At 41.8% G+C, this 26921-nt stretch overlaps 1 protein-coding gene across 3 annotated transcripts in view; it reads left to right on the plus strand.

Moving 5' to 3' along the window:
• The window catches only part of ADGB (androglobin), a 282215-nt gene that overhangs the window by 63014 nt on the left and 192280 nt on the right, over nucleotides 1–26921 (plus strand). For all 3 annotated transcript variants that reach the window (XM_083176187.1, XM_083176188.1, XM_083176189.1), the window contains 4 exons: nucleotides 1758–1897; nucleotides 8787–8873; nucleotides 10071–10258; nucleotides 10892–11008. In XM_083176187.1, the coding sequence (XP_083032313.1) occupies nucleotides 1758–1897; nucleotides 8787–8873; nucleotides 10071–10258; nucleotides 10892–11008 (532 nt within the window). The remainder of the gene's footprint in view (nucleotides 1–1757; nucleotides 1898–8786; nucleotides 8874–10070; nucleotides 10259–10891; nucleotides 11009–26921) is intronic.

Genomic DNA, 26921 nt, shown 5'->3' on the forward strand with positions numbered 1-26921 from the left:
AGCCTTTTTGTGAATGCTGTTTTTGTTGGACTTTGGCAAAAGTTTGTGGGGAAAATTGTTCTACAATGTGATGGAAGCGAATGATACCAGCCACTATCCAGACATATTCCATAGCAGTGGAGTAGCATGGCTGGAATTAAGGATTATTCCACAAGGGGGTTTGAGGAGACAAGTATGCAGAAAGGGCAAATTTATTATTAAGGTTGTCTCAGATGGGTATTGAGAGGGCAGCTCAAGGTCTGTGCTTGTGTAACAACCAAGGCCATAGCACTTTCAAGATCATCCCAGCATTTAGTGAGTTTGAGAACATGCCAAGCAACCAATTGACTAAAGCAAGCAGTATGATGGTATTGCAGAAGCATGGGTAAGCCTAGGCCACCGTCGATAGGTTGTCTAGCTAAAATATCCATGTATACAGGTTTTTTATACTTCCAACTGAATTTACGATTGGTGTAGATTAAGGACTCGTTTAGGCAAAGTGATTGGGAGTGTGTAAAACAGATACAGCAATTTAGGTAGGATATTCATCTAAATGACATTTATACACACAACCTATGGAATGAAATATATCTTCCAATGGGACCACGGTCAAGACCCCAAGATATAGTCTTTTTTGTCATGTGAAGTCAAATTTCAAATGAAGCAATTGTTTCAAACCATCTAGAAGGTGAAGAGGAAGCACTCCAGCCTTGCTATGATTGATCTTGTAGCCCGACAAATTTCCATATAAAGACTGCTCATGGGATAGGTTAGGAAAAGAGGTAAGTGGTGTAGTCAAGGTAAGAAGAACATCATCATCAGAAAACATGGAACCTTTGGCATTCCAGCTCCAGTGAAACTATCTTTCCCATCATGCCTTGACATTTGCTGTTAAGGAATGATGAAATTGTGGTAAGGCATGCTGCAATGTGCAGTTCAGTTCCACAGCACCTGAAGTGCAGCTGTAGTTCCTCAGGTCTACTCGTTATAGAATACACTTGATAAATGCTACCTGAAAGCTGATAAATTGTTTTGAGCAGCTTTTCCACTTGTCCACTCTATACACTGCTACATACATCTCTCCCATTGTGATTTCCGTCTTTTATATAATCTCTAAAAATTTATATATAATTGCTTAATAGGATCTTTTTTTTTTTGTAATATTCAACTGAAGAGACTATACTCTATATGCAATAAGCGCTATAAGTATAGGTAATCATTGGCTTTATAACTACTGTACATCATCACTCATAAGTAGATGGAAGATACCATATGTTCCAGCTACAATAGAGTGTTACTCCTACACACTTCTATCCCATGGTATTGGTTAGCTAGTTTGCTGATTTTCTGATTGTAGCATTTGGATGCCATATTTAATTTTAGAATGCCCCATTTTAATAATGCATTTTGCAGATGTTTTAGAAAGACAAATTAAAGCTTTAGTGCAGTTATTTAGAATAAATACTATGTTTCAGCTTCACTTAGCAATGACATTTATATACATACACGAGTACAAGAAACAAAGTCGGAAGTGAAGTACGTAATTTACTAAATTAGTGCAGATTATCAGTGGCTGTCACACATAACATATGTGCGTGGTTCCTAATCTGCAATCTTGGTGACTTCTCTTCACTTAAGCCTTCAATAATTTCACTCGGCCCACAGCAGGAAAACAATGGGAGGGTTTTGTGTAGGAGAGTTGGATAACTGGCTCTGAATCACAGTTTCTATTCCTGCACAGAGATTTCATTACTTTGCTCTTTCTGCTTTATTCTCAGGGGTGCTGGAGAAAAATTGTTGTGGATGATACTCTACCATTTAGCAAAGACGACAAGTTGCTACTTCCAGCAACAACGTGTGAAGCTGAATTGTGGCCGATGTTATTGTCTAAAGCTATCATAAAGCTTGCGGGTGTAGAGTATGTTACATTTTATTGTACTTTTGTAATTGTTGTAATAGATTATAAATGTATAGAAAAGTCTATTTTTTTTGCAGGTCAAATCTATGTACATACGGAGCATACTCGTATTGCTGGTTACAGACGTTTGGCACCTTTGTACAACTTTGTACAGGGGTGTAAGTTCAGAGAAGCACCCAGAGGTGAAATAGGTTTTAGTTCCCCCGGGCCAACCAGCTACCTTCTGTCTCAAAGCCTCACCCCCCTATGTTACTTCCCAGCCAGCACACTGTTGTTTCAATAGCTAGCTCATCTCCTCAGACAGCACCCTTCTGTCTCCCCTGCCAGCACCCTTCTGTCTCCCCTACGAATATCCTTCTGTCTCAATAGCCAGCCCATCTCCCTAGACAGTACTTTTCTGTCTTCTCAGCCAGCACATTTCTGTCTCAATAACCAGCAGTCTCCGAGGTGAGGGGTGAGTTGCCGATGGCTGGTGTGCCCGGATCCCGGTGTCTGACGCATGTGTGACTTAGCTAGGTCATAGATCAAACAGCTGTTTCGCAGGAGGAGCTTCGTCAGTGCCTGTGTTTTTTGCATTGTGCTCGTGTTTGATTGTGCCATTTATTATAATTATTCTTATTAGTGGTGCTTGGTACTATAGCGTGGGCATCTGCATTTTTTCTTGTTGAAATACAAGTCTCAGCATGATAGCACCTCTCATTATATTTGGAATTAGGGTGTGCATTCCTTGTGTCACCCACCAGATATTTTTTATCTTAAAATGAGCTCTCTGCATCTTGATTTCATGTTAATATTGTTTAGTTCCTACCTCATGTAATCTGATAAACTGAAAAGCAACTATGTGATACTAAATGATATATTTCCCAAAGTAGTATAGAAGATGATTGGGCCTCTTTTATGCTTATGGTATGACACATTTTTTGCTCATTCATCTCTCATCCCTATGTATCCTTTACCATGAAAATCGTCTGAAACTACTTGCTTTTAAAAACAAGAATATTCAAATGTCTTAGGGAAGCTTTGGGTATAATATATTGCTTGGCAAAGACAATAAATTATTGTTTTCTATGAAAATGTTACATTTATGGGCACTGTTCCGTGACTGAAAATGTATTTTAACTTGGCTGAGAAAACAGCATAGCTCCTGCCATTAAAAGGTTCCTGTCATTTGCTATAACATTTTGTCTGCTGAACCAATTTCTATGGAAATACAGACTATCAATTTGTGTCCCATGTCTGTCATAGAACTGGTTCCTAGTGAGCCGGTAGGTTAAATATTGGTTTCACATCAAAATGGCTGCCTCAGCTGTGTGCATATAGCAAGGACATTTTATTATACAGAATTTCTATTTATTTTTTGCTGAAGATGTGCAGACAAATAAAAATACATACGCATGATTTTGCATTAGTTATACAATATGTTTTCCATTAATGCATCCACATTTTTTTTATATAGTTACTATAAATAGAATAACACCTTATGCTCGGTTTGGGTCAACATTTGAGAATACAGTAACCTCCTATAAAAAAATAGATTTAGATAAATGTTCTATACATTTTTCTAATGAATACTGCAGTCCCCAGCAGGAGACATAGCTACACCCATCCAGACTGGTGGATAACCAAACTTTCCAGAGCAATCCCACATGGGTGGCATACCAACAGGGAGTATATTATCCATTCCTAGGCAAGTACCTACGGTAGGCTGTTATGCCCAATTCATATGTATTGAGTACTGATGTTTAACCATTTAAGACTATCATATGAAGCTGCAACTCATGGTATTCTAGGCACATCTGTTTCTGTTGCCAGCTGTAGTAATAATGTGCTACAGTAGGTAAAGTATGCGGAGCTAGATGCATTTTGGATCTGCAGGGAGGTCTACATATTAGAATGCAATTTACATTTGCGGTTAGATACGGCTTGCGTCCAATTTAGCATAAGCCCAAATATGTACAACGCAATCTTCCATGTTGTACTAACTACAGTATATTAATCTGGAAAGCCCTGGGAATCCTTGTTTCAAAACTAAGCAACATTTGTGAAAATCACAGATTTGTTCTATAATATTCACATTTTGCAAGTAAGCCATGATTTTCCACTTAATTTATCACCATCTACACATCCTGAACATCAGAAAAGGTCAGATCATTTCATCTCAAGAAAGTATAACAAATAGAAAATGAAGATCAGAAAATGAAACCCGATAATCAACACTCTTAAAAGAACAAGCACTCCAAAAATATATAGAAATGCATCACTGATGTTTAAGCTAATTACTGTTTAGTTGCTATGGGTAAATGCACATTTTAAGAAATATCCGCTTAAGTGTATGACTCATTGACAAGCAACAGTGCTGTTTATGCTGCATTGATTTAACATTTAAAATGAATACATGAATAGAACATACCAGAACCATAGTAAAGTGTTCTTTTTCTTGATCTCTAATTTGCAACTATTAAAGTAAATGTATTATATTAAGTGGTTACTATGATTGGTGCTCATCCTGTGTAGCGCTTCTAATTTACAATGTAATAAAAGAACACTGAACGTCAATATTTTGTTACGGACTAGTTTAATGGTGTACTTGCTGGATTAGAAAAACAACACTGAGATATGTATTGATTGCTTATAGATTTTTACCTAGACTGTTCTGTATTGCAACTTTCCCAGTATTAAGTAAAATTGCATCATATGTTATTGCTAATACATGTGAAATTAGCAATCCCTCAGTTCATTAGGACAGAAAACATTTATTGAGAACATTTAATCTGACTTGCTTGGAGTTTACCCTTTTCCAATATTCAGGCTTAGTTTCCCTACAGTAGGCGGTTTTGCTTGTTGGTCTATTACCTATAACATAAATCTTGTTTATGTAGACATCAGCTCCTGCTTAATAATGGGGGCCAGATGCACTATGCTTCAAAAGTGTTAAAATGGAGAGTGATAAACAGCCAGCCAATCAGCTCCTACCTGCCATGTCACAGACTGTGTTTGAAAAATATCAGGCAGGAGCTGATTGGCTGGCTGTTTATCACTCTCCATTTTATCACTTTTTGAAGCTTAGTGCATCTGGCCCTTGGAGAGGTGGAGCTTAGCGCATGGCTAAAGTGGCAACAGTTTAAAATACAAATTTATGGTTGGTAATTGGAATCATATCATTGACATGAGCATGGCGAATTTACAGAGCTTCTAATTTCTATTGACAAGTGCAGCAATTATATTGTCACCAAGGACATATTGAATATTTAGTGCCTCATAATTACCTATCCTTAAGACTCCACTTTGGAAAATTACTTATAGTAAACTCTGCTGTTATCATCAGGAATTTGTGGTATTTTGTTTTTATTCATTTTATATTTTATATTTATATTTTATTCTTATATTGTCACTTTAAAATGATTGCACTCCTTTATGCAAGTAGTACACTGCTAGTTAAAAGCCAGTCAAAATGACATATTCTGCAATGTACTTTCACTTTGAGCTGTGATAGTTTTTAGCCCTTAAACTGTCCACCCCACCCCCAGTCCCTGTCTGCTCCTAACTCCAATCTCTGTCTTCACAATTCCCTCTCTCCATATCTAGCAAGTTTGAAACAGATCAGTGTCCGGTGGTACTTTACCTAGATAGAGGTGAGGAGTATGTTCCAACACTACATCCACCAAGGCATCTATCCCAGCGATATCCATGTCAAGTGCATAAAGAAATATACAAATCAGGCGCAAAAAAATATTGATAATCTCTATATGTTGTTCAAATAATTAAATCCTACAGAGTGCTCTATAATTCAAACTGGTATATTTGTGCTGCTCCCAGAATTGACACTGGAAGTCAAGAAATATACAATGTAATAGAACCAAAGAGAGCGCACGTATACCAATAATTATATTTATTTATTACTAAAATGCAATCAATTAAAAATACATTTAATAGCAAACAACCTTGAAAAAGCAGCTTATATTCTTTGTTAAGACCCCTCGGCAATGTCCTTATATTTATTTGTCCAGGCTCATAAAGGACGGATAATATCTCAGTTCTTTCTCCAAAAGTAAAATAGTATCCACTTCACAATATATTACTATATGTCCGTTCCAATATTGTCAATGGGAGAGTGGACAGAATATCGCCAGATTTGTTTAAGCAGATTGGATAGTTTAGATGGGCATGAATGTACCTGTAGTTCCACAAGAGTGGACAGTGTAACTCAGTCTCAGGTAAAGACCCGAAGCTTACCGGGTCCTGTTGTTTCAAGTTCCAGCCCTGAATCACCAAGGCGCCGGCTGCAGACACGGACTTTGGTGCCACGCGTCAGGGTGGATGACCGGCGCTGGCTTTAGATGACTCTCTCTGTGCTCCGTCTGCAGCGGGCTGCCCTCAGCGCCGCTCTTCGGCCCGCCAATGGGCGCTGGTGGATGGTAAGGTGATGTCTGGTAGTTCCTGCTGAGTGAAGCTCTGCCAGCAAACACAAATTGGCGTGATGAATTAGTTGGAGAAAGCTGATAATTTTAATAAAAGCTGCTCGGGGGGATCAAGGTGGTGGGGCTCAGTCCTTGACGCGTTTCTCCGTTTAAATGTATCCAAAGGTTTCCTCAGAAGGTGTACACAGTTGCAAGTTTATCGTGGAAGCGCCAGATCCCGGTCACAGATGGCATTGCGATCTGACAGGCGTATTAGACACCGGTATCAAACTGGAATACTGTAGGTGGACACCAGGTTATAAACGGAGTACCTGGAAAATGTAAGCCTTCTGGCAAATTCCTTCTCAAATGGACAAAACCATGTGCACTGCAGGTGGGGTAGATGTTATTTGTGCAGAGAGAGTTAGATTTGGGTGGGGTTTTACTTCAAAGTGAGATCTATATTGCAGTGTAAAAATAAAGCAGTCAATATTTTCCCTGCACAGAAACAAAATAACTCACCCAAATCTAATTCTCTCTGCACATTTTACATCTACCCCCCTGCAGTGCACATGGTTTTGTCCATTTAAGAAGGAATTTGCCAGAAGGAGTAAACCAGAATAACCCCCAGAGATTGAACTGGAATAGCTAGATTGCTGGGCACAGGGATTGAATCAGAGTAGCTGGATAGTTGTACACCAGGATTGACCCAGAATACTGTATCTGGATAGCTGGACACTGCGTTATAATCTGAGTAGCTGGATGATTTAGATACGTACCAAGTTTGAATTTAAATAGCTAGATAGCTGAGCACAGGGATTGAACCAGAATAACTGGATAGCAGGACCCTGAAATTGAACAGAATATCTGGATTATTTAAACAACAGAATTGAATTTGAATACAGTAGCTGGATAATTGTACACCAGGATTGGTAGTCTCAATGGAATGGGATCATTGAACAGACAAGCATTAGCTCGACACCACAAGATTAACATGCATCAAGGTCGACATGACAGAAGGTCGACATGGGGTTATGCCAACAGGGTCATTAGGTCGACATGGGGAAGGTCAACTGTCAAAAGGTTGACATGGGGTTTTTCACATCTTTATTTTGTCCCAAATGGCAACAGTGTCGACATGGACACATTAAAAATGCACCGTGTCCCCTCACATGGCTGGCTGCACTCGCCATGCTTCTGGCTCATGTCGACCTAATGCTTGTCTATCCAGTGACCGTATCCCTTCTCAATGCTGGAGTAACTTCAGGAGAAAATGAAAAAAAGAAAGGTAGCATACACAGGGCCGGTGCAAGCCCCCCGCCCGCCCCAGGCAAAAAACCCTGCGCCGCCCGCGGGGGGGGGGGGGCAGAGGTTGCAGATGATACTGCGGCACGGGGGGGGGGGGCGATACTGCGATGTGGCATGGGAGGGGTGCGGGCGATACTGCGGCGGGTGATACTGCCACCCTGAAATCCCCCCAGCGGGGAGCAGGCGGTAGGCGCCGCGGGGGGGGGGGGGGCAGCGTTGATTAAGGGGCGGGATGGGGGTCGGGGAGGGGGAGGAGGATTACAGACACCTGCTCCCCGCTCCCTTCTTTCTGGTACCTCTCTATGGTACCTCGGCGGCTCAGTACCGCCCTCCAGTGGCCCTGAGCATACACCAGGATGAAGAAAACATTGCGCTGCCCACAATCTTGCTGTTTAAGAACAGGTCAGGAACTCATGATATCTTCACTCAGTGAGAACTGGGTAGACAAGGCACAATGGTAAAATGGTGCTGCATAGTGCCGTTAGGTAGCAAACATATACACTGAATAAAGCAGGGAGTTCAGGTATATTTGTATTGCATACTGTAGGTACAGGATCCTGTAGTAGTTTGAAGAGCACAGGTCAGTTTTTTGGTATGCATCTGGGCACTATTATATTCTCCCTCTATGCACACTGGGATGGTAAAGTATGAACAGGGGAAAAAAATTACGAAAAACTCATTTCGACATGCATGCTGACCCTTTTCATGTGTCAACCTTCTGTCTGTCCACCAATTGTGGTCGACCTTTTGACTGTCAACCTAGAAACTTGTCTACCTAATCACTGCATACCGTTGCAAGAAGATTGTGCTGTTGATGAACCTGTGTCTGAATCCAACACCCAACATTAGACAAAGGAAACAGATAAATATAAAATTATTCTTTTTTACTACATTTGCACATTCATAGCAATCTTACTGTATGTTGTATTCTTGTATTCTTTTAATTCTTCTCGTCATAAAATCACTTTACACATACAGTTTGTCTAAGAACTTTTCAAAGTCAGCCTGGAATTTATTCTCACCTTAAAATATACCTATACATCTTGTTAATCAGTTTATTTAACCCCTTTAACAATTGTAAATATCAAATATTATTTTTTTATCTACTTTTGACCCTACTTTCTAACCTGTCAATTAGCTTTTCATATTATTTACGCTGCTTGCTATTCCTCTTTTGAACCTAGTACGAATGGATTTGCAAAGCGGGAACTAGGAGAGTTTACTGTCCTTCATGCACTAACTGGATGGCTTCCAGAGGTGATACCACTTCAGTAAGTAGAGCAAATGTTATTCTAAATGTTAAATGTTATTCATTATTTTTTATTGTCAGTTGTATTAATGATATGGGATATTATTCAGAGTGAGGTGGTAATGCAGCAGTCATCTCAGCGGTTGTGGAAATGTGCAAATTCCAATTCCAGCCCTCCCTTTGTACTTCACTTTTCAGTGGAGGGTCTGAGCACTGAGACACCCACAATTAGGATCTGTTGTTTTTTCCAATTATGGGGTGTATTCAATGCTGAGCGTAATTTCCAATATCGCTGCAGATCCAACTTGTTTAAAAGTTGGATCTGCATTGTCGGATTGGAAGCTAAATGTGCATACACACTAGGAGCTTTTGCCCAGCATGTATGCCCAGAGATAATGCTGAAAATCGCTGGGCTGAAAACCCCTAGATTTTCGACACTGCAAGCGATTTTTGCAGGAGTGCGCATCAGCAAACACTGCTCATTGCCGGGCCATACACACTTGCTTTTAAGCTGAAAGCAGCTCAAATGGTAATAGTGAGCTGCTTTCAACTCAAAATTGCCCAGTGTGTAAGGACCTTTAATTGTTGAATTAGCTGACGTTCAGACCAAAAAGACACGGATTCGCCAACCCACGTCTTTTCCGACTTTCAGGAACCTAAACCCAAAGAAACTTTTATGTGCACATAGGGTTTATACCGAAGGTCCGTATTACCCTTCTGTTCCATGAAGCACGTTATGTATTGTGTATACTAACAAGTTAAATCCATCTGTCTCTTTGTACATCCCACTGGATGCACAGGCATATTCATTAAACTCGGTGAAGTGAAGTGAAACAGTGGCTGGTAATTTTCACCAGTCAGTCAGTTCTTAACTGTCATTTTTAAAACCCAGCCCGTAACTTGACATGTAGAGCTGATTGGCCGGTCATAAAGTGCCATCCACGTTTTTACTTCACCGAGCTTAATAAATCTGCCCCACAGTTGGATCAAGAAACCAGCTCACCGTTCATATTTGGACAGTGCTTTCAAGTTCTATTAATCTGTAATGTTGTGAAGATATTTTGGCACATCCTCTGAGTAAAAAATCCTATCCACATCAACATTAGCGTGCAACTGAATCAAGCTCTATGTGGTTTTACTGCATAGGATAAAGCTCGTTTGCAGGTTACAGGTATATTGATATTTTTCTACAGAACTGTAATATTTTCTTTTGTTTCAGAGATGACTATCTCACTGAAGTCTGGGATTTCTTAAAAAGAATAGTTCCCGAATTTAGCTTACCTTGTGATGAAAGACCAGAATCCAAACCTGAAACAGAAGATAAAATGAAAGACAACAAGCAAGCAGAACTTAAACCAGAGATCTCTATACCTGTTATTATTAGACCACCGGAGAAGGCCAGCAAAGGTTTAACTACTTATCATTCATGGCATAGGCATAGGTTCAGAAATTCCTTTTGAACTAAGAATGTAGTAATCCAGTAGAAGAAGATGCACGGAATACATGTCCTTGGCTTTTCCTGCTAATTAAAAATGTTCCTTAATACTCTCATTAGGCTAATGAAATAATTGGCATTGTGGAATGCTTGTTGTATTTACAAACACAGAGGGTAGCGGCAGGGAACTTCTAAAATACACATTTATTAGCAACTAGCAGCGCAGTGGGGGGTCATATACTGTAAACTTTTTTATTACATTTTTAGATCAAGTTACTTTTATCCGATGTTCCTTTTATCAAGAAAAAAATGTTAGGTGTTTTTGTCAAAACATGTAAATCATGTATATCCCAGTAAGAATAATGCATTTGTCGGTCCTCTGGCATACTTGATGGGTTTGTTATTATTTGTCAGAAGATAATCAAAACATCTTCATACCCTATCCCAGTAGTGATTTACATTTTAGGTTCTTTTTAGAAAAAGTGCAAAGTGCATAAGAGAATTCTATTAGCTCTCTTATAACAAGACAGTATATGGTCTTTTAGCTGGTGTTCGTGGGTGTCCTTGCTATACAGTATTTTCACATTAGTCTTTTTATGTTACAGAGAAATCAGACTCAAATAACACTCGGAAAAATAAAGGAGAAAAGGACAGAAATAGATCTGCGCTTCATTCGGCACGACCCCCCTCAGAGTCATCAAATCCTCTTCAGCAGAATGAATGTAAGTCATACAGTAACATTATTTGAATGACAAAGTATATTGCAAAAACATGTTTCATCACCAGAAGTGCTGGAACGTCTCAAAATTCAGTTTTGCCAGAATTTCTCAAATTTTAGATTGATTAAGAAAATGGAGCTACTGCAAATCCATTAAAGTTGAACAGGTGACCATGTTAAATCATGCTCCAGTCAGTTCACGCGTGAAACAAAAGGGATCGAGAAAAACTAAAAATTTAAATACTTGTTATTTAACATTATTTTTAAATTGGTAGTTTAAAATTGAACAAATTTAATACATTTGTAGATCTCAATTGCAACTAAATGCTGTGGTTTGTGGTTCAACGGTGGACTATTCAAGAATATGCTGTGAACATGTTTGTAGCCATCGTTCCAATTGAAATCCTATTTGAATTTTCGAACATGTCTACCCATGAGAATGTCTTGTGTCAGCTTATCTGATTATTGAAGTTTTTACCTTTTTGTTTTTATTTTAACTTTACTTTCTGGTTGTTAATGTGCCAAGCTATGTATTGTTTCTTTTCTCTATACATAATAATAATAATAATAATAATAATAATAATACTATGTAATATGATAAAAGCAATAAATCATCACATAGGAACATATTCAGAAAGCTGCAGAGTTTACTCGTTCTTCTGGCTCCAAACCAAACTTCTGATGTTCAAAAATGCAGATCTCTGTATATCAATATTTTGCGATCTGTCAGGGAAAATGGAGCATGTTAAAAATCCCTGACTCTCAAATACCAATAATTTATTTGGTTAGAAACAGTAAATCAGGATTTCTCACATGTTTGATATCCCTGATATCATGATCTCACAACAAAATGCTGACATGGTCAAAAATGTAGACACGGTCAAAATGGCGACATTAAAAATGTCAACCCTACCAAAAAGCGTAAAAAATAAGAAAAATGCAACGCGCATCTAATAGAAAAAAAGAAGAAAAAAGCAGCACGCATCCAATGCATATCAAAAAAGAGTTGATGTGTTTTAAATGATTTTTTCTTTGCAACTGACTTTTTCACATTCAAAGTGAGTATAGTGTTAGATTGTAGTGTGCCGAGTGTATCAAGGCACCATGTCCAAAGCATAGCAAGTGCAGCGAACCATGTGAGGGCCCGCTGTGCAGTTATACGGTGTCCATGTCGACCTATGTTAATACAGATACAAAAACAAACATGTTGACTTTTTGAGATGTCGGCATTTTCACTGTGCCGGCATTGTAACAGTGTTGGCATAATGAATGTTGGCATTTTGAACATGTCTATATTTTGACTGTTGTCCAATGCTTGACCTTCTGTATTTGAATGTTGGTAAATCATACTGAACCCACATTAGGCATATGTAGAACAGAGATTTACCCCTATAACATACCAAACCATGCATGATCTCCTATTGAGAGCTATCCCCATAAGTGGCGTATTTTAAACAGAGTACCCGGAGGAGCCATGGTACAGCACACACAGCATGAAGCACACATACCTGTACATCCAGCCCAGCATATTCCAAGGGACTGCACAAACTATTACGATCCTTGCTCACACCCTGTCAAATACTGGTGGCCTGAAAATTACTTAAAAATGTAAACCTGTGTTCTGTATACAGGGATATACTTGGTAGCTACTGAAGCTGACTATGTAGTGCAGGGGGAAATCACTAAGCACCAGCAGCTGGTCATACCTAACAGCAGGATGAGGAGTTGGCACTGGCCATGCTGCCGGGTCTCCCCCACCACATCTGCGCTGCAATCCAGGGTCCCTCCGCCTGTACAAAGCATTGATAGGAGCTGGGCCCGGTGCATGCACAGTATTGGCGACTGTACTGCTGATGCACAAAAGCCTGGATTATATGGGCTGCATCAGCTGCAGCCCATAGAAGCCAGCTAGAGTTACACAGTAAGGCAGGAAGTGACTTCCCACAGCCCGGACTGGTAGTCACCGGAGGGAGAAAACACCTCTGATTAGGACTGCCTTTACTGCGGGTGATTGCAGGACTTCCAATAGGAAGCCAATATCAGTCACAGTAAAACCAGTGCAATCTCACAGACTGCATCTGGCTTCACTAATGCTAAGAAGGGTGGGCGGATTTTACTGGGAGGGTTACAGTCAGGGGTTAAAGTGAAGGGGAACTGAGTTCCACCACCTCTAATGGTGAGGTGGAACATTTTAACCTCCAAATTGGCCCTGCACAGTAATTCTTATAGAAAAGCATTCTAGTTTGTAGGGGGATGCCAAAAACCCTACCACTGGCCCTGTCTCTGCCTAATGGGGAGAGGGGGTGTAATTAGGTGGCATAGAGAAATGAGCTCCCCAACCTCTGCATGACCACTTTATGCCCTGGTTACAGTCCTGCAGCCTATAGGTAAAATCCGCCACTGCTATGCACATATAAAAACATACATGTTATTAAGTATGTAATATATGTGCTGGATGGATCCAGGGATACATAGGGCACCATTTGGCATCTGGGAATCAGCATAAGCCATTACACACTCTTTGTAAGCCCTCCTCCGGACTCCCATTGGCTAGTTTCTCAGGAGTCAGGGGATTGGGTTAAAGAGTGTGTGGTGGCTTATGCTGTATTTTCATACCAAAAAATTTTACATTCTTTGGCAGGAAAACATCACATTTTGTATGCAGATACAGTCACAATTAAATACACAATATAGAAATTATGCAGACACATTAACCATGTTGAATGCATTTTCCATTTTCCTATACAATGCATTTTTTAAAAGCTCCTATCCTTTAAAGAAATGGTAGATTTTTAGTACAGACTGGCTATAGCTGTATCTTATTTATGAATATTATCCATTTATGGGTAGCACAGAATCATGCCATTTAAGTTCATCTATGTCTTCAAAGGAATATATTCTCTCCTGCAACTAAACTGACACTTCAACTATGGAGTTTATAGGATATGACCTGTGGTGGCGCTATGCTGCCTATGGACTGTACTGACCCCCAGTTATCACCCAATAACCCAAAATACAGAACAATATACACTAATGGGGATTTCCAACCACGGGCGCAAAGTGGATTGTAGTTTCTGAGTCTTCTTGTGTTCTCCACAAAAGTTTCTCAACCATATGGGAAAAATTTAGAGAGGAAGTTGGTGATTAGATATGGCCATCCCAGAGACAGACTAAAACAAAGCGATGGATGTTTTATGAAAGATGGGTAGGCGTACCCTACTTACGGTAGGCAGGGCAGCGTAAAGGCACGTAGCATTTTTTTTTCTTCCAGTCTCTCCTTTTTCCGGTATATTCCTCGATTTTCGTCGATAAGCGTGAGGAGGAAAGAATACAATATATAGGTTTATACTGTGTTCACTGTGTATCAAGAGGTCAACACCCTGTGACTTGAATTATCAGGTAAAGAAAGGTGCTTGGATCGTACCTTACTCACCCAAAGTTAAAGTAAGGTACACATATAAAGGTTTCTTTACTCAAACGAGAATTTTCATGTGGAGACCAATGGTATATTTGCGTACCCCAACTCACGTGGAAAGATGTATCTTTATACATGTAGCGTGTTCTTTTTTTAGTGGGGCTCAACTTCAATCAATGGACCATATTTCTCTCCAGATGGTGTAGTGATGAATAAAACAATATAACAAAAGTTGTGTCAGATTGAATTGTGAATGTTAATGTACCTCTTTAAATTAGAGGTAATTTATATGGAATATTTGCAAGTGACTGTGTATTTTTATTTATATTAGCGTGACCAAAGGGTACTCATATCGTACCATAACTCACACTTGGTTGTGCGAAAGAACATCCGTAAAGGTATCTTTTTTTGTAGAGGATAGGTTCCCTCCACCGTGACTTCACTCGTGTTTAAGAAAGTGGAAATATATACCAGGAAAATAAGGTTTCTGGAAAGGCTATGTTTGCGTACCCAACTCACAACTATGAGAGTATTTCAGCACATGTAATGGTATCTTTTATCCTTAGATGGGGATCACTGTTGCCAATATGGGTCTCCAAAATATTCCAGCAAAAAGTATCTTCAAAAATTATTTATTGTACAATAGCAAAAAGATAAAAATCCTTCATCCCAACAATGAAAGGACCCCAATACATCCAAAGGACTATCCACAATAAGTCCCCAAAGAACGACCTTTTTCAGGACATATCTGTGGAGGGTGAGTGTCCATCTTTTATACTGAGAGCAGCCTATCAGAGTACACAGGAAGTGAGGTCACTTATGTTACAATTCATCATTCAAAACAAGTGTACATGATAATTAAAAATACAATACATGCTATAAACATTATTTAAAAAGTCCAAAGTGCAGGAATTCGTGTAATAAGTCCATAAATTCTATATAGGCAACTTTCATCGTAATTGGCATAAACGGTCTCCATGGCAACATATATGTCACTTCCGGTTTTTAAAGGAATTTGTAGAAGTTGAACTCACTGCCAGCGTGTGGAGATGCCCAAGATATATGAGGCACACGATTGGATTCCGGGCTCTCTAATCATATACAGATCCTGTCACCCAAATAGATATGATCACCGTGATTTGGATTTGTAGCTGGGTCCGGTATCCCCGCCGTCAGACTTCCGGTCGCTGGACCGCAGACTACGGAAGCTTCGGGGGGTCAGATGGTATTACCGTGCCCAGTGGTGTAACTTGGTTCCACGGTGCCTGGAGCAAGCGCATGTTTCGCGCCCCTCCCCCCCCCCCCCCCCTGCGCTTGCAAAAAGGGGGACTGACCTTGCTCGTTAATAATAATAATAATAATAACAGGACCCCACAGGCTGCTCTCAGTGTATAATCACAACATGGCCCGGTCACCCATGCGCACAGCAAATATATATATATATATATATATATATATATATATATATATATAAAAAAGTATACATATAAAATCAGTATAAATAAAAATGTATGGTGAAGTTGCCAGCCAGGACCAGGAGGGACTCACCACAGCCACAGTGACAGCCTTTAGGGACAGCAGTGGAGCTGCGGGCGAGCTGTTTTTCTCCTGCTGCTAGCCTGAAGCTCCTCGGTGGTGGCAGAAGGGAAGAACCCACACTGCAAAGTGCAGTACAGCGTCATTATAACACGACGCCCAGAAACACTATACCAAGTGTTTAAATGGGCCGTCCGTGCGCAGTGCAAAGTGCAGACATGAGACAGCTGTCTCCTTGTCCTGAGCGGCTGCTGCCTGCACACATACAGTAGATGAGAGACGCGGCAGCAGCGGCACACAGAGTATGACCTGGCAGCCACACATAGATGGGCGGATTTGCCGGGGGATGATACTACAGACTGGCCGCGGGCGGCTGCCCGGCATCAATCAGTGGGGAAATTTAAAACTCGGCGAGCGCTCTCACATCGCGCATGCGCCGGTTTGGGACGCTGGAGGCAGGCATACGGCGCCATGACGTCATGGCGCCGTATGCCGCCGGGATTTAAGTAACTGCAGAGTGCAGACTGATGCCGGGGGAGCGAGCGGGCGAGCAGGGCGGGGGAGCCGGCGGCAGAGCTCCGGCGCCAGATGACATGTCTGCGCCCGGAGCTGGTGCTCCACCGGCTCCGCCCTAGCTACGCCTCTGACCGTGCCGTCACTTCCGGTGTTTGAACCGCAAAGGGCGGAAGCGGCTTGTATTTGAGCCGCACAATACGAGGAACGGCTTCTGTGGATTGTGCCATATATGTTGCCATGGCGACGCAATCTTTTCTAGCCCCAAAAGACCGAAAAAAAACAAGAAAAATAGAGTTAACAATTATGACCATTAGTAGAGCATTATTATATTAAACATATAAACATCATTAGTACGGTGGTCATGTGGGTAGACTATTGACTTCATAGTGGTTTCTGTGGGTAACTGGAGGGTGATTGTTGAACAGTGACCTTTGGCTGGCTATAAAAACCACTTAAGCTCAAAGTCACTGTTCAATCCTCCCGGTATGAGGGTGTTGCAATTAAAAATAAGATTCATCTCCATTTTTGCTAGAGGAATTGTGGTATCATTATATCTTAGATTTTTCTTTGTTACTCTAAGGCCGCAAAAAGAAACAATTTCTGCTGGGGAGCAATTGTGTGTACTTTTAAAATGCGCTGATAATGCATGGGATTCAAAAACATTTTTTTATGTTTCGGATATGCTCCCCCAATCGGGTTTTTAAAGCCCTAGTTATGCGGCCTATATAGTGTTTGTTGCAACTACACTCTATAGTATATATCACATTTTTTACGTTGCAAGTGATGAAATCTTTGATTTCTATTTTGTAATCATTTATCACGTATTCTGTGATTTTACTAGTACCCTTGTTTTTTATATTTCTGCACCCCACACAACTCCCACATCTGAAAAAACCCTTGGTATTAATTCTTGACATGGGTGGTTTAGAGGTATATGCACTTTTTACTAGTGCTGATCTAATGTTCGGAGCCTTACGGTATATATGTTTTGGGATCTCTGGTATAAGGCCTTTCAGAATCGGATCGCATGATAGCACTTTCCAGTGTTTTTTAAATATTTTTTCGATCCTTTTGTGTTCCTGTGTATATGTGGACACAAAAGCAAAGGCGAAATTCTCCTTTTTTGTCCCCCTTTGACTCCGTGTTATATGATCTGAGGTATCATTGGTTTTTAACGACTCTATTTCCTTTTCAAGTTTCTCCCTTTCGTAGCCACATGAGATTAATTTTTTCTTCATATCTGTGGCTAAAACTGACACTTGCCTAATTGTTCTTCCTCCTTAGTGACCATTCTTTATGGCTATACTACACTATTTATCAGTATTTAATAGCGTCCGAGTCCGCCAGAGATGCCGGACGAAATCTGTCATTTCTTTAAGGTGGCAATCATTTACAATGCAAAACAATGGCTTGTAATCATTGCAGCTCTAAAAAAAGACCCACACCCCCGGCAAACTTGGACACTGTTACATCAAAACACTTATAGTTTAGCAATATACAGCTTATGTTATTTTGATCTTTAAGTCGACAAGCAGAAGATTAATGGGTCTGTAATGTCAGCAACACTATTGCAACAAGTTTAAAATGCAGCATAAAGCATTGTACTAGCTTCAGCAGCATAAACATGATGGTAAATATGCATGTTCACTGTTATACTGCCAACACTTACAATACTTTAAACTGGATTTTAAGGGTGTCGGCATAGTGCCGCCAATCTTCTTCTTGATGACAACATGAACACATCCCGTTCTTCAAAGAAAGCATCCTGTAATGAGACAAGCGTTTGCCCAACTTGTACTGTATTTCCATTGTTCTGTAAATGTTTTAACAACAAACCCTCCTCACACTGGCCCTTATTCTGGTCGGTGCGGATATATCCGCGTGCGTTCGTGCCGCCGATGTTTTGTGTCTGCGCATGTGCAGAGGCGTCTCTGCGCATGTGCGAGCGGGGCGTACGGCCAAATCCCGCATGAAATGTGAACACTCCGAACAGGGGGTGGAGAGGGGCGTGAAGGGCTATTTGGGCTCATTACCATATGCATACGCCCCGCGTTTCATGGGCGTTCCCATGCAAACGCTGGGCGTACGTATGGTAATGCGGCCGTGACGCACTTGTAGGGGGCGGACATATGACATCGCCGGATGTCAGCTGCCCACCCAGATCCCTGCTTTTGCACGGAAAAATGTCCGTGTGGTCTGAGGTTGCGGGAGCTGGTGGAGCACTCGGTCCTGCATTCGATGGTCTGCGACCATCGAATGATGGGGGAGGTTCCCTTAGATGGAGGAGGCGTAGTCCGTGAAAAATACACGTGCGGTCCGTTCGGCCAGCTTCTTACCGCGTACGGACGGAGTTGGCGATCCTTATGGAAGGCGGGGTTTCGCATGCACGGTCCTGGCCGCATAATCGGATCCAGCCGCACCGATCAGAATAAGGGCCACTATTACTTCATTCTGTGAAGATCTAATTTTAACAAATAAGCCAGGGCTGGAGAGGACTCATTCTCCTGTGTACTAGAGAAGTCTGTTATATGTTGAGCATATAAATGTTCTTTGGCCCCAAATGCTTGCTGTATGTGTTAAACTAACTTTTTAAACTATTTATGTGGTTCTGGATGTGTATTCCAGATAGCTGTATAACAATTAACACAAAGCAGGAGCAAGTGGCAGATAGTGTAATTGTGTACATCGCACCGTGTATGGGCAGCAAAAGGCTCAACAGCATAATCAGCCCCGGACTCTTGACACTGCCAATGCGGTTCCTCTGGAAGTCAACGGTGTTGTGTATCCATGGTGATATTGATGAGTGCCCATGTGTGTACTTACCCCTGACCATACAAGGTCAGCCATTAATGGAAGTAGCCATGGTCACCTCTAGACCACTTTATCCGTTAATCCTGGGCCGTGACTTCCCATTTCTGCAGGATCTGGTTGCATGGCATGACATAAACCAATAGTCAGCCGCTGAGGTATCTCAGAAGACAGAGACCAGAGACTACCAAAGCTTGGCATCTGGGAAAGCTATGGCAGCTACTGAACCACACCAGGAAGCAGAAACTGAGGCCCAATGGAACCGTGTTGGTAGAGAAGATATCATTGCAGGACATTAGGCAAGACTAATGCAATGACAGCAATCTTGTACACTGTAAAAGTGGTTAATGGTAGGGTGTGCCCAATGTTACACTTTACAGGTGATGGCCATTGATAGTTATAACTATCGATGGTACATCACATAGTGAGCTACCATCAATGGTCATTTGAACTGTTGACATTGATGGCAACTAGTATCTCAGTGTAAGCTATAAGGAGCATGCAGAGTTCTTCAATTTAATAAAAAAAAAAATCGGACGGCTGGATTGGTATGCAAGGGAATGGGATTCCCAAGTACTCGTATCCCTCGCTGCATGCATGTACGAGGCTGCACTCTCATTAAGTTACTGTACCTGAGTCTCTCCTTTTGGTGAGAGCTGAAGAATCCCTTCCCCATTGGAAAACATTCTGTTTTGACTTCAGAACAAGTAAGAAAAACAATGCAGCTTTATTGATGAGCTGAATAAAATTTTTCTCTCTAGAAACCAAGCTACTCTAATTCACCAGAGTTTTTTTTTTTAAGAAAACAAATCCATAACATAGACCCATGCACAGTGTCGGACTGGGGCATTTAGGGCCCACCAGGGAAATATAGCCGCAGGGGCCCACTGAAGGGGTGTCGTCAGCCACTGGTAGGTGTGGTCATCAATGTGAGCAGTGGCGTCACTAGGGTTGGTGTCACCCGGTGTAGGAATTCGCAGTGTCACACACAGGGCCTTATTCTAGTTCACTCTTTATGACAAAATCCTTCTTATATGGACAAAACCATGTGCACTGCAGGTGGGGCAGATGTAACTTGTGCAGAGAGAGTTAGATTTGGGTTGGGTTTTACTTCAAAGTGAGATCTATATTGCAGTGTAAAAATAAAGCAGTCAGTATTTACCCTGCACAGAAACAATATAACTCAAACAAATCTAAATTTCTCTGCACATGTTACATCTACCCCATCTGCAGTGCACATGGTTTTGTACTTTTAAGAAGGATTTTGTCAGAAAGAATGAACTAGAATAAGGGCCAAACACACACACCCTCCCTAACTATCTAGAAGAGGTAATGCTTGTGCTGAAAATTTAGGGGTGTGGTCTATCATAAGGGGGCGTGGCCTGTACTATGATTGTATTACGTACTTGCAGATTGCACATTTTAGCAAACTTTGTAATACCCATTACATATAAAGCCACATGCCGCAATGCCAATTACACATTATGCTGCACACCGTGATGCCAGTTACACATTACGCCCAACACCGCAATGCTAATTACTCAATACACCTCACACTGTGATGCTAATTACACATTATGTCGCACACCTTGATGCCCATTACACCCCACACTGTGATGGCAATAACCCAATGCTCCCCACACCATAATGCCCATTACGCCCCATACCATGATGCCCATTACACTGCACAATGATGTCCCCAGTGCCAGATATTCCCCCACAGTGCCAGAAACACATATGCCCCCACAGTGCCAGAGACACATATGCCCCCACAGTGCCAGATACACAAATGCCCCCACAATGCCAGATATGCCCCCAGTGCCAGATACACATATGCCCCCACAATGCCAGATATGCCCCCACAGTGCCAGATACACATATGCCCCCACAGTGCCAGATATCCCCCCATAGTGCCAGATACACATATGCCCCCACAGTGCCAGATATCGCCCCATAGTGCCAGATACACATATGCCCCCACAATGCCAGATATGCCCCCACAGTGCCAGATACACATATGCCCCCACAGTGCCAGATATCCCCCCATAGTGCCAGATACACATATGCCCCCACAGTGCCAGATATCCCCCCATAGTGCCAGATACACATATGCCCCCACAGTGCCAGATATCCCCCCATAGTGCCAGATACACATATGCCCCCACAGTGCCAGATATCCCCCCATAGTGCCAGATACACATATGCCCCCACAATGCCAGATATGCCCCCAGTGCCAGATATGCCCCCACAGTGCCAGATACACATATGCCCCCACAGTGCCAGATATCCCCCCATAGTGCCAGATACACATATGCCCCCACAATGCCAGATATGCCCCCAGTGCCAGATATGCCCCCACAGTGCCAGATACACATATGCCCCCACAGTGCCAGATATCCCCCCATAGTGCCAGAGACACATATACCCCCACAATGCCAGATAATCCCCCACAGTGCCAGAGACACATATGCCCCACAGTGCCAGATATTCCGATCAGCAACTCACCATTGTTGCTGTCTCCCCATCTGCTGCTGCTGTGCGGGGGGACGTGGGGTGGAGCGCAGTACATGTCCTCCTGCTCACACCCCAGTCCGGTGTCCCCCTGGCCTGCTGTCTCTGAGTCCTGCTGCCAATGCCACCGCTACGCGCTACCACGCCGCTTCAGAGGGGAGGGGAGGGGAGCGCGCCGCTCAGCACAGGGCGCATATCTCCTTCCCCCTCACTGTTTCTATGCGCGATCTGTGATTGGCTCACGGTCCCGCAGCATGGACAGTGACAGAGTGAAGGGGAAGGGCTAGGAGATATGCGCGGCGCCCTGTGCTGAGCGCTCTCCTTCCCTCCCCTCTGAAGCGGCGGCAGCGGCGGACAGTGAGGGACTGGGTAGCCACGCCCACATGCCAAAGAGGGCGTGGCTACAAATCGGCAGGGCCCACCGGGGATTTCCCCGGTTCACCGCCGGGCCAGTCCGACGCTGCCCATGCAGCTGGCTTATTATAAGTGCCCTTTCTCTTACAGAACCAGCTTCCATAAAGCACAGCTGTTGGCTTAGTTTTATTTAGCGTAAAAGAAAAAGTCTTTTTGGTTTAATAATAGTACACTGGAGATGGAAATTCAACATCATATCAGAAAATGCTACAGTAGAAGCCACTACTATCTCAGTTCAAGTTCACAACTATATGAACTCACTCCTCCAGATGGTATAAAAGCTTTTTAAATCATTAGCATACACTTTTAATAACCAATTCAAACCCTGCAATTAGTAAACAGAGTAATTTAACTTCATAGGGCTCTATGTGTTTGGAAAAAATGGATAGTGCAGTGCATCAACTTTGGATTGTTGCTTTTGCATGGACCACATTTCGAGGACATGTGCAAGGGAAAATAAACTATAATTGTATTGCTCCATCCCCTTTTTCCCGCCCTGAAATCCCTAAACATTAGATTGTAATGTGTACCTGACAACCTCGTTGGTGACGGTAAGCAGCAAGGTCACAGTGCTGAAGGTGTGCGTTTGCGGGGGTGGGGGGTTTGGAGATACCCTCCTTCATCCTGCATGTGGAGGACATCGCTAACATCCCGGTGGAGCCCACATCACTATTGATATACAGTAGTGATTACACACTAAACAATATGCACCAAATGTTATTAACGATGGCCATTATTGTGCATATTGTTAACTATATCATCTAGTGTGTATGCCCCATAAGGCATACTTATTATACTTCTGGCTACCAGGTGCAATAGGTGACACAACGTGATCCAAGGTGGGTGGTGTGGGGGCGTAGAGGTTGATTACTATGCAATGCTCCTATTTCTGGCATTGGTATGTGGGGCCAGGGCCACAATGATGGAATTCAGCACAAATTGACTCATCAGCTCATTGGACCTCCCACTTTTGCAGTTTGGTGCAGGTGGCTGCAGGAAGGGGGCTGTGATTTGTCCACTCTTCTGGGGGGAGGGGGGTGTCTGATGTAGAGTTGTATGCTAACGCATTCACAGCTGCAATCCCATATACAACAAAAATATGCCAATGACACAAACACCTGGATTTCTATTGAAGCATCAACTGGCTGCTTCGTAGATCAAAGCAGCTGCATACAAATACACAATGGTGGTCACGGAACCCACCTGATAATCATTTTCTATGGTGGCTCTGGATGGCCATGGGAAGTGAGATGTTGACCCTGTTTTTCTGCGATAACACATGGGTCAAGATACTAATCCCACAGTCCATGTATTATCACCCCAAAATTCAACATTTGTTGGCCGATAAACGTGGGCTATAATTGGATACAACTGATTATGACTACCTTTATAGCTCAACAAATTAATATAGGGGGTAATTGGATACCCCCTATAGTATTAAAAAAAAGTAAGGAAGAGAGAGAGGGGCTTGTTTTTACTGTACACTGTTTTGATTTATTCCTCCTGTCTAAGGGGTACATTTACTAAGACGTGTGTTCTATTTAAGAGAGGATGTAGTCCTTTTATCTTCTAGAAGGTGCTAAATAAATAGGTACAATCTCATTGATTGCTATGGGCATCCCATCTTAGTAAATGTACCCCTAATTGAGAGAGGCGTTAACCCTTCAGTTTTGTTAAGCCATGTTGGAAGACCAGGTGAGTGATATCCCAGTTACTGTACATTTGAATATGCATTGTACCTAGTTGATTGCATAAAAAGATGGGCATATTTTCCAAAGCAACATTATGCAAATGCATCCATCTGTAACACAACAAGATTTTCAAAACAGCAGTAACAGTATTGTCAGATGCTTCTTAAGCAATTGGCAAAACACAGATTGACACAATGCCAGTGGCAGTACACTCTGTATATCTGTAAGAAGGCAGATGGCATACTTGTAGCCAAATCATACAACATGAGAGATACAGTTTAGCAGAGCCGTGTGTCATGTTCAAATACGATAAGAGTCATAATGCGGTGGCAGTGGCCAAACAATGCCACATATTTTTTGTTGCTAAATAAAAAAGTTATGCTGGACTACAGACCTATATTTCACTGGATATGAGTTATATAGCTGACGCTGTTTTTATCTTTATTTCTTTTTTAATTCTGTATTTATTTTAATGTCAGTAAGATACGTAAAGAACCCCGCTAAAAATAATAATAGTTCTTTTTTTTTTCATAAAAAGCCTCACTTCATTTAAATGTATCTGACAACTGCGTCTTTTGTTTAAATCACTGGTTTTGCTGCATGTTAAGTGTCTTTACAAAGAAGCAACAGATTTTTTGCTTTTGGCAAAAAAGGAGTAGAACATCTTGCAAGTTGCACCTACGATTCATTGAATATTTGTATAATTAAATTTTATGTGGAGGACAAAAACACCTGAGTACATTTTTTTTCATGTGGTGTTCAATTACATTTATATATTAAACATAAATATAATGTTTTATTTCTACAATTAGAAGTTTCAATTTGTGTGATAGTGACTAATTAGTCTGTATGTAAATATAGTATTTCTGATATAAGTGATGAGAATCTAATTGTTTATCCCTACAATGACAACCTGCCCCCTGTAGGAATGCTACTTGCTTTGTAGAATGTAATGGACAATTGATAACTGCCCTTTTTTGTAATTGCAATGGAAACCATCTCAGATAAGCCTCTTTAGAAGATTTAATAATATTTGTCATTTATATGTAATAATCCATTTTACCTTACATGATTGCATATGTTTATAGAATGTCATATGTTAATTATCAATTTTCTGTATGTGGTTATATTTTGTGGTGTGTGCTCTCATGCCCTTGTTTGTAAACAGGGTACCTTAGTATAATATATACCCTTCTAACTATTCCTGGCATATTTCAACCTCTGGTGATAGCAGTTAGCTTAATTGGTAATTGGCCAGTGGGAGCTCTGTTCAACCTCCTCCCAACTAAAACCAAAAAAACTAAAAATACCACCATCAGGGTATTTAGAGAAGCTGTCTGGTATCAGTGCAAAAATGTCTTTTGAGCAGTTATGTTCTGAATCTCCTTGAATATTTCGTCCTCCTGCTTGACATCTGTCCAGCCAGAAAGGGAGGGGTTTTTGGGGTGATCGCACAGGACTGCAGTGTGTAGTGGACCCCTGTGTACCAATAATCTGACAAGATGTTAGTAGGGGTGTGCTACCTCAGGACAAGATAAATGGACATTTAGAAAAAAAGAGAAGAATGTCCTTTTGCTAGGTGCACCTAATAGAATCTAAAACATAACTTTTAATTACATTTATTTGTAAAAGGCTGCGTAAATTTAAAACCATATAACGAACAAGGGTGGGTAAACACACATAAAAACGGGGGTGGCAAGCAGGGATTTGCTGATAGTAGCTGGAATATTCAAAATTTTTATTATAACTGCAAGGATGGCAGTGCGTAGGACTACTAGGATATTAGACCAGTTATGTATCTGGTAATTGAATAAAGATAAATAGAATATAGTTCTACTCAAAGAGTCTCACTAGTAGCCTCTGTTATGTGTAGCACTGGTTGGTGGCTCGGTTACACTAACTCAGTTGCCGTGTTTATGCTAATCACAGGCAATATTGAACACTGACACAAATGGCTAGAATAATTCTAGCTTTCCGATCCGTCTGCTCTGTACAGTGTAAGAGAGACCTACACACACATGAATCAGTGTGCCGTCGGAGGTTAGTGGGGGTGTGGCGGGGTTAGGTGTATCACCCAGCCACAATCATACCCCAATGAACTAGAGTCCCGTCCAGGGAGCCCCTAGTCTGAGCACACCAGCAGGTGGGAGCCCTAATAAGGGCTATCAAGTACCGTGCACCGCTTCACATCAATCAAAATGCATTGTATGAAAAATAATAAAACTATCAGCAAGTCAATACTGCCTGCACACCGCTAGCCGGCGCGCTTCGCAGTCAAGCTTCCTCAGGGCCAACCTGCCTTGAGGACTGTAAAGGTTTAAATACCCTGTGTATGATACTCTGGCCAATCACAGCATACACTGTTTTGGCGCCAAAAACGCATGGTTTGAGCAGAGGACCAATCAATGTTGTGCATTAGACACCCTCCTCTATTGAGGCTGGGGCGTTTGTCAGTGTCCAGTGATGTCATCAGTGTATAGCCAGTGAGGATCCTGTATTAGTGGGTGTGTAGCCAGAGGGAGGCGCTAGCGCGTCATCGCCGTGTCTCAGCAGCAGGATGTATAACTCCGTTGCTGCGGTGATCGGCGGATGTTTACAGTCGTTGCCGCGGCAGCCGTCCGGGCAGGAGAATGTCTACTCCTAATGCCGGGACGTCGTGACGTTCACGCGTCTCCGGCGTCTCTGCGCTGATGTATTGTATATGCGGTTGCCGTGGCAACCCGTTACCCTGCTGCTTTGGACGTCTGGTAATTCATGATTGGGTACATTGTCTGTCTGTGTATAACTCCCAGCCAATGGGAGCGTTGTGGGTGTGTACACACCTGTCCTGTCATAGTGTCACCATGATTTGTAAAAGGGGGACATTGTTTGTATAATTAAATCTGAAAACGGAGTAGTTCTGTATATGAACACTGATCCAAAGGTATGTATAATATATAGGAGCAGTGAGGCCTGCATGAACAATCGGATTTTAGCTGAGTCCACATCTATACGTAATAGACGAAAATAGCTGTCAAATGTTGTGA

The sequence above is a fragment of the Crinia signifera genome, chromosome 3 (genome assembly GCF_055691185.1).
Source record: "Crinia signifera chromosome 3, ASM5569118v1, whole genome shotgun sequence".
NCBI lineage: Eukaryota > Metazoa > Chordata > Amphibia > Anura > Myobatrachidae > Crinia > Crinia signifera.